This window comes from Eurypyga helias, unplaced genomic scaffold (genome assembly GCF_000690775.1).
Source record: "Eurypyga helias isolate BGI_N326 unplaced genomic scaffold, ASM69077v1 scaffold13892, whole genome shotgun sequence".
NCBI classification, from domain to species: Eukaryota; Metazoa; Chordata; class Aves; order Eurypygiformes; family Eurypygidae; genus Eurypyga; species Eurypyga helias.
In genome coordinates this window covers 40,336-48,678 of record NW_010234152.1, presented here as the reverse complement: position 1 = coordinate 48,678, position 8,343 = coordinate 40,336, and the positions used below count along the sequence as shown (strand labels likewise).

Below are 8,343 nucleotides of genomic sequence, written 5' to 3'. Positions count from 1 at the left end.
TTGTCGGTGTGGGGACTGAGAAAGGCTCTGGGCCTGTGTCAGTCACCAGAGCCCTCTCCTCTGCCCGTCTCCATCGGGGACATCAGGGCCACAGGGATGGCTTCAGGGGTTCTCGGGGTCATGCAAACCCGTTCCCACACCACTCGGTTTGCAGGGGGTTGTTTGCAACAACTACTGTAAGCACCTTTGGGATTTTGAAGGAATAGGGCCATTTTAAGGTACAAAAAGCCAAAACCCCGTGTTTTGTTCAGCTTTTTGTACAGTTTTAAAACACGCCTGGGAAAAAGACGGGGGAAGCGAGAGCATCCTTATCTTCAGAGGGCTGTTTTTCACTTGGCCTCAGAGTATCTGCAGCTTTGAAGAACTGTTTGTTGAACAGAAAGGATCACAAGTTGGCTGTGATCCTTTCCACAAGGACACATCCTCGCTCGCACGCAGACACCGCTCGCATCTGCCCAGGCCAAACACAGATAACTTCCACCAAAGCCGCAAAGCGCAAACAGGGCGATGAGATGCCAAAACCAAACAACCCCACCGCCACCCCTCGCTCCCTGTCCTTCCACATGTCTCAAAATTCATACAAAAATAATATCGTCTGAAACTAATCTCAAATTGGCTCATTTTTAGATGTTTTGTTGGGTTTTTTGGGTTTGGGGTTTGTGGTTTTTTTTCCTGCACCTGGGATGAAGTTTATCAGTGCTGCATCTGTTAGAACAAAATCTGGCAAGTAAGTCAAGAGGCTCAAAAACATACCTGTTGGAAGAAAGGTGAAGCCTCCCTGAAAAATGAGAGAGAAAAGGAGGGCAGGAGAGGGGCATCCTCAGGTGGGGATGCCCTTCCCTGCACATACAGCCCTGAAGACGCCCTCAAAATCATGCCTCCATCCCTCTCCCTGCCACAGAGTGACAAAAGTCCCTCATCTCCCTACATGAGTGTTTGCAGGGCAAACTCTACCTATATAACTTGGCTTGACCAAAAAATAGCTGGGGAACCCAAAAAGGCCTCTGAGGGAGTATGGGAGCACCCTGATAAAAGATGCTCCTGTTTTTTTGTCATGGGATCCCTTGGTCTGGGACTACTTGTTCTTATTAAGCCCACAGAGAATATCTATTCTTAGCATGGAAAAAAAAATAATGAAAAGAAAATGACAACTATGTATTCCCATCTCTTTTTTTCTTAGGTTTCTGTACAAATCTACTTTTATCCCAGACTCCGGAGCGTATTTTATCCCAAACTAACGGTAAAACAGAAATCCTCTGTGAGCTGAAGAATGAGTATGCTGGGGTGTACTGGTACCGCTGGAGCCAGGAGAGGCAAAATTTTGAGTTCTTGATATTTTCTAACCTGTTGGGCAAAGCCACCTACGGTGCAAACATCAACCAGGACAAGTTTAGTGTCCATAGGGCGAGTTCCCACAAATTCTACAGCCTGCACATCAGCCACCTCCACGCGTCGGACAACGGCACCTATTACTGCTCCGTCTTCCAGTCCTCCCAGCTCCTCCTGGGCAGTGGAACACAGCTCAGTGTGGGTAAGCGTCACCCCCAGGGCTCCAAAATGTGCCACGGCAGGCTGTGATGAGGTCCCCTGGGCAAGGGGTGATGTGTGTTGGAAGAGCCTTCCAAATTTTGAGGTGAAAGATTGGGTCTCAGGGTTTTTTTCTGAAGAGACCTGTGAGACCGGATAAGGCAGAAAATACAGAAAATAATAGCTAACTTTTAGGTCAGCTGCATGTGATAGTCCTTTTGCCCCCCAGCAGTTGCTCTCCTGTGGTCATACCTTGAGTACTGCATTGGTCCTAGTTTTAGGATTCCCATGGGAAGACCCTCAGCCTGTGATATTGCCATGTCCTGTGCTTTCCTCATCTCCTGTGGTACTTTGGATGAAAGGCTGGATGTGTGCCCTGCTCATGCCCCGGGGTCCCCCTGTGCCCTGGTTCTTCCTTACCCTTCCTCCAAGTGACAAGAGAAGCATCAAGGCCCGAGGACATCACCCCTTGCATCTCTGGGCTGGGTCTGACTGCAAGTTTCAAGCCTGTCCTTCACATAAATGATTAAATTAGGATTTATACCTCAAAGCTCCCAACCCACCATCACTGGAGACCTCCAACCAGAAATCAGAGCTCTCTGCTGGTGGCATTGAGACCCTTTACAGACCCTGGGTCATACAGCAGCAATTTTCAGCCCATGTTCCCCTTGATCGCTGAGCAGGAGGTGGTGTAGGAAAATGAGCATGTTTGAAATAGGATTCAGCCCTTTCTTTGCAGGCTTTTAGGAAGACAAATAACTTATTTAACCAAGATGCAGCTATGGCTGCTGGCTCTAAATCATCCCCAGTGTCCCAGACTTTCTGGTTTTATTTGCAAATATGCCCTGCACCTTGAGCTGGCTGAGAAATTCCTTTTGCATTCTTGCCGCCTTGAAGAAAAGCTGGCTTAAGATAAAGGAGAACTGGGTTTTATCAACTGGGCACATATCTATGTGCAAAGCAAAGCATGAAAAAATAGGGCTGAAATTCAGCATGATCAAAGGCGTTTCAGTTTAAAACTAAACACCGGCAGGTGCTCTGAGAGGACTCAGGCCCTGCTGGATATATATTTTTTTTTCTTTCAGCACACATGATAAAACAAATTGTGTCTAAGTTCCTTTTCTTTACGTCTACTATAATGTAAGGGAGAAGTTGTCCAGATAAATCCCAGGCACATGATGTCTTACCTTTCCATGTAAAAGAACGGTGGTTTCCGTAGGAATTTCAATCCTGGATAGAAGCAGAAAAAAAAAAAAATTTGAATCACCCAAAATTTTGAACGAGTGGAGTTTGAGCAGTCAGATGTGCAGCTACTTAATGACATTACTGGGATAATTTCCTGATCTATTTTAGAGAATTGAATATGCTCTATTGTAGTTCAGATACACCATAATAAATCCTGTCCTCATTTTATCAGAAAAAAAAAAAAATCCAGTTTTGAGCAAAGATTAGAGCAATCTGAATACAGAAAAGATCCAGGGATCTCGTCAAACCTCCCAGGGCTTTTTTGCTGCCTGTGATATTGTGCAACACTGATGAGATGGTTCCTGGCAGTAAATGTAGTTCGAGGAAGTTTCCCTTTTCCCTTCCTTAACCTTCTGCCCTTGTTTGCGTGGTACATTGTTTTATTAACACTTATACAAGCTCTTGGAACTTCTGTGGCCACCAAGCAGTTCAGGTCAAGCTCCTGGCCCCGCTGTGTGACCCAGCCCCTTACAGGGGTCCCGGGTGGGGCTAGCTTTAAAAGCCAAAATTTCCAGTCCTTTATGCCTGATTTTGAGACCTCCATTGCACCTGCTGACATAGTAACCATCCTCTTCTCCTCCTTATCCACCAGTTGATTTTCTGCCTCTGCCTCCCAAGACCACTCAAGCACCACTCTCCACAAAGCCTGTGCGGTGCGTAACCGAAAGCAAAGCAACCAGCAAAAAAGGTACGGCACCAGGTCGGCCTGCAAAAGGGTTTTGCTTAGCTCCCTGGGGTCTCCAAGGTTCAGCTGGAGTTTGTCCTGGGGTGGGGGCAACGACCACGTGACCCTGCAGGGGTGGGCTTCTGGGTCCACCGCTCCAGATGGAGCTGACCTCTGCCTTGAGGAGCAGTCCGCGGGGATATACAAAGGTTCAGGGCCAGGATGTATCTCCATTTAGCTCTGTCTAAGCTCTGGTGTCCCTTGGGTGTGCAGCCCCTGCAGGCATGGTGAATTCCCGTGCCGGAGGACACCACAATAAAGGATACTGTGACTCATAGCTAAGTTTCCTGCAATGCTTTTGGGGTAAAATTCATCCTCCTGGGGATACCCCCGGGTGATGGTCGTGTCCTTCTCCCCTCCGGAGGACTTGCCTTGCTTTTCTCCCCTCCCCACCTCACCCGTCATCCCCCAGAGCTGCTGGGGCAGGATGATGCTGGGTGCTGAGCAGGGGGGGTGTGCAGCTCCACAACATGTCCCTTCCTGCTCTACAGGTGCCTGCAGCCCCCTGGTCTGGGTCCCCCTGGCCACCGGCATCCTGGTCCTCCTGCTGAGCTTGGTCCCCACCGCCTACCGCCTCCACCGTAAGCATCCAGCCAGCCCTGGGGGACAATGAGGGGTGTCAGCCCCTGGGACAGCCCGGGAGTGGGATGGGGAGGTAGGAAGAGGTCTCAGGGCTGATGGACACCATCTCTCCCCAGGTCTGCAGCGGAGGCTGTGGCTTCGCATCCACAGGCAGTAAATCCCACCAGCTCCCCTCATCTCGGGCAGGCAGAGAGAAGCCGCAGACCCTCCCCTGCACGGTGCTGAGCCCTGCCTGGATGTGACCCGGGAAGGATGTTACAGGGGGCAGACGTGGGCTTGCACTGCAAGACAGACCTTTCTTCCTATGACGGACCGTGACTTTAGCATTTTTCCTTGGCATTACAGCTGGCAACCAGGCTGGGCTGGATCCTGCAGCATGCTGAGCATTTCTGAGAGGGCACTGAGCAGGGTGAATGCCATGGCTGGCTCTGCACTGGGAGCACCAGGCCTGGTGTAATGAGGGGATTCAGATGGGCTGGAAAGATGCCCCGAGAGCTTCTTGGCTCTCCTCTCTGCACACAGGATTCGTGAAGGCGCTTTTTGTCTGTTCCTGCTAATGCTGGTTGATAAGCTTTTGCTAAGAAACACTCTGAAAGCAACCAGCAGACGGCAGGGGCAGGTCACTGCACAGCTTGGCAATGCCCTGTACAGGCACGTTCGTTAGAAATGGTGAATATATCACTCGGCTGTCTTGCTCTGCCGGTTGATGTCGCGTGGCTGCACCCAGTGCGGGACATGGCTGCGGGGCAAGCCACAGCCTCTGCCCCAGCAAGACGAGCCACAGCCTCTGCCCAAGCAAGAGTTAAAAACAGAACAGCTCGGGGGGAGCAGGTCTGGGAAGGTTTCTTCTCCCACAGGAGATTGCAAACAGCCAAGAGTGGGAGAGAAAAGCCAGACAAAGCGATATACCCAAGGCCAAATACCCGGTGCAGCCTGAAGGCCAACACCGCCTCCAAGAACAAACAGAGGCAGGTGGGGGCTGGCCCTGAGCCCAGCAGCAGCGGGAGTTGTCCTGAGCAATGCCTGTATGTGCTGAGCCCAGAGCGATGCGGGTTGAGCGTGCTGAGCCCTGAGCGATGCCCCTGTGTACGGAGCCCCGAGCGATGCCTGTTGAGCGTGCTGAGCGCCGAGTGATGCCTGTGTGTGCCAAAGCTCACGCAATGTGTGCTGAGCCCCGAGCGATGCCCCTGTGTGCAGAGTCCCCAGCAATGTCTGTGTGTGCCGAGCCCCGAGCGATGCCAGGAACAGGGTAAGTGCCCCAGGAATGTTAAGAAGGCTCAGCCCCTGCCCAAAGCTGTAAGGTTGACATGGGGCTGGAAATCCGGTGTCTTGCTGAGCACAGGCAGTGGGCACTCGCTCTTGGGTGCATTCCCAGCCCCACGTCTCTGATGAAAAATACAGGCACCAGCGCAAGGGTCTATCAGCTGCAGTGAGTGCAAGGGCAAGGTAGTCCAGACACCTCCTGTCCCCAGCGTGGGTGAGAAGGCCAGCAGCTGTTTTTACGGCTGGGGATGCAACAGGGATCTCCTGTCCTGCACATTTCGTATGACCTTAAACTGCCCACAAGCCGAGGGCTGATACAGCTCCAGAGGCCCCAGAGCTGGGGCAAGCATCGCTGTGGGAAGAGCTTGTGTGGGTGTAAAGTATCACAGTACCGCATCAGCATCCCTCTGGCCTCACCCTCCCTCCCCTCCCAACCACGTATTTCCCCTCAATGATGCAGTAACAACCTGAGCCAGCTTTCCTTGGCTGCAACACTCACACAGAACATCAGGCCACACAGATGGTGCCCGCAGGGGACACCGACCCCAGACCCCATCCCACCAGGAATGCTGCAGGGCAGGTCCCTGAGCATCTCTGCTTCTGACACATCATACCAGCAGTATATTTTACCCTCTGTGAAAGCTCAAATGAACTAAACCCACTATTTTTTCTACCCTGCAAGCACTCACTGCGCAGAGCTTCACCCCAGAGCAGATTTTTGTTACATATGTTTTACACGACAGCTGTTTCATAGGAAAACCCTATGAAACTTCCCATGGGCAAAGGTTTATTCTCTCAAAACAGTTTTTTTCCCCCTGACTGCAGCTGATTTTGAAATCCTGGCTCCATTTCCCCTGCTTGAGGCATCCTGACCTTAATGTCCGTACCTGCTTCACCTCTCCCAGCTCTCAGCCAGCACAGGAGATGGCCTCCCATGGCCAAGCAGCTGGGGGTGGGCAGCAAAAGGCAGTTGCATCAGCCCAATCCTCCTCTCACATGGGAAGGTGAGCGGCCTCAGGGATAAGGTCTGCCCGGTCCTCTCCTTCTCCCTCCGTCCCCACGCTCTGCTCTCTCAGCAGCAAAAGTGTCTTGCTTGGGGTCCCAGGTATCTGTAAAATTGCTCTGAGGGATGAGGGGGTGTGATGCCCTGAAGACAGCCATAGCATTCTGAGTGGGGTCCTCTACTGGTGGGCACACCTTGGAAGAGCTGGCAATATGACCCCTTCTGCCTTCCCATGGCTGCAAAGCAAGCAAGGGAGAGTCCCAAAGGGCTGTGGGAAGAGCCCTGTGCCACCATGAGCAGGCAGGGATGCAGACACAGGGCTCGCTGGGCTGGATGCTGCTGCCCACAACAAGCTCAGACCATGTCCAACACATCATCTTCCAGCTCACACAACCGGAGGCACAGGTTGGAAAGCCAAAGGCCGTTCATGTGTACCTGTCTCCTATATCCCAAATGTATGCACACCCAGAAAACAGTTTCTTTCTCTGTGTGATGGAAATGACACAAAAGTGTTGGACCCTGCCCTTTTCTCTCACTGTCTACAGTCCAGAGGACAGAGATGTTGGGAGAGCTATGGAGAACCGCAGGATTCATTCTTGGGGATGAATGTCCTTGTGTGGGGACAACAGCTGAGTAAGATTCAAGTGTTCTGCATTAAAGAAGGAGATAAGTGGAAAACTAATAGTGTTGCAGAGGAAAGGGATGTGGAGTTTTGTAGCAACTGGCTTCCTTAAAATGACACATTGTAAAGAGATCTCATAGTTCACAATATAAAAATGATTGGTTTGAGTAAAGGTCTGTCCAGACCACTCTCCTGTCTCCAACTCTGGCTATGAGCAGGTGGCTAAGGGATAATAAGGGCAAGGCAATCATCTATGACACTTTCAGACTCCTTTTAAGTATCGAGATTTCCTGAGCCTGTTGCTATCTATTGAGTAACCCACAACAGACCTCTCTTCCAAACAATTGTCCAGGTCCTGCATCCTCAGTGTCCTTGGCAGGGACATTCATGGGTGAAAGACAATTTAATTTGCTTTCAGCCTGAGCCCCATCAGCTTCACCTGCTGCCCCTGGCCTTCTGTATTGGAAAAGGCAGTGAATATTCATTTCCTCTCTGCTCCCGCCCAGCCATTCACGATTATGGACACCTTTAGTGTATATCCACTTAAATCGTCTGTTCTCAGGCTAAAGCATCCTAGCCTGCCTACACAAGACTCAACTCAGACATCTGATCCCCCATTTTGCCCTTCTCTGAACCTTTCTGGTCCTACTACTTCTTGAGTCCTTTCTGTGAGACGAGGGGGTGAGACCAACACACAGCATTCACGGATTTATACAACGCATTGGACCATGGGCTATCTATCGTCCATGGATCAGTTTGGCCACGGATTGGGCCACTGGACCAAGCAATGACATAGCTGTGTTCTCTGGTTTATACCCCATTTCTTTCCTACCTGCTAACATCTGATTTGCTTTTCCTGATGAGCACCGAGTTGATGTTTCCGTGGCACTACCTGCCTTAATCCAGATTTTCACCTCTGAATAGCAGTGTTTTCCTCCTTATTTTATACCAAAGACAGAACTGGGTTTCCTTGCATACTTCACTTCCCATTCATCTACTCCAAATTTCAGCTGCCCCTGTATTGCCCAGTCTCTGAAAAAACCTTCTGCACTTCTGTGTTTACAATGCATCAATGCAAGTTAATTAATGTGCATAAAAATAAAGTTTGAAGGATATGTTTCAAACATGAATTACTAGATGGCTCCTCCAACACAAACAGGCTGAGCGTGATACCTCTAGGACAACAGGTATGAAAGAGTAATCGCACACTGCTCACAGCAACGATGGGGATGAGGCTTCCGTTTGCTTTGTTTGTGATGGGAGAGCATTAAACCAGCTGCTGCTTTTTACAGACTCACAGAGTGGAAGGGGTTGGAAGGGACCTCTAGAGATCATCTAGTCCAACCCCCCTGCCAGAGCAGGATCACCCAGAGTAGA

The 8,343-nt window shown here is 50.6% G+C and overlaps 1 protein-coding gene across 1 annotated transcript in view; it reads left to right on the top strand.

The window, feature by feature from the left end:
- The window catches only part of CD8B (CD8b molecule), a 5,872-nt gene extending 1,637 nt beyond the window's left edge, over positions 1-4,235 (top strand). The window contains exons 2-5 of the mRNA XM_010161962.1: positions 1,181-1,531; positions 3,365-3,460; positions 3,988-4,077; positions 4,195-4,235. Of these exons, the coding sequence (XP_010160264.1) occupies positions 1,181-1,531; positions 3,365-3,460; positions 3,988-4,077; positions 4,195-4,235 (578 nt within the window). The remainder of the gene's footprint in view (positions 1-1,180; positions 1,532-3,364; positions 3,461-3,987; positions 4,078-4,194) is intronic.
- Positions 4,236-8,343: the final 4,108 nt, after the last annotated feature.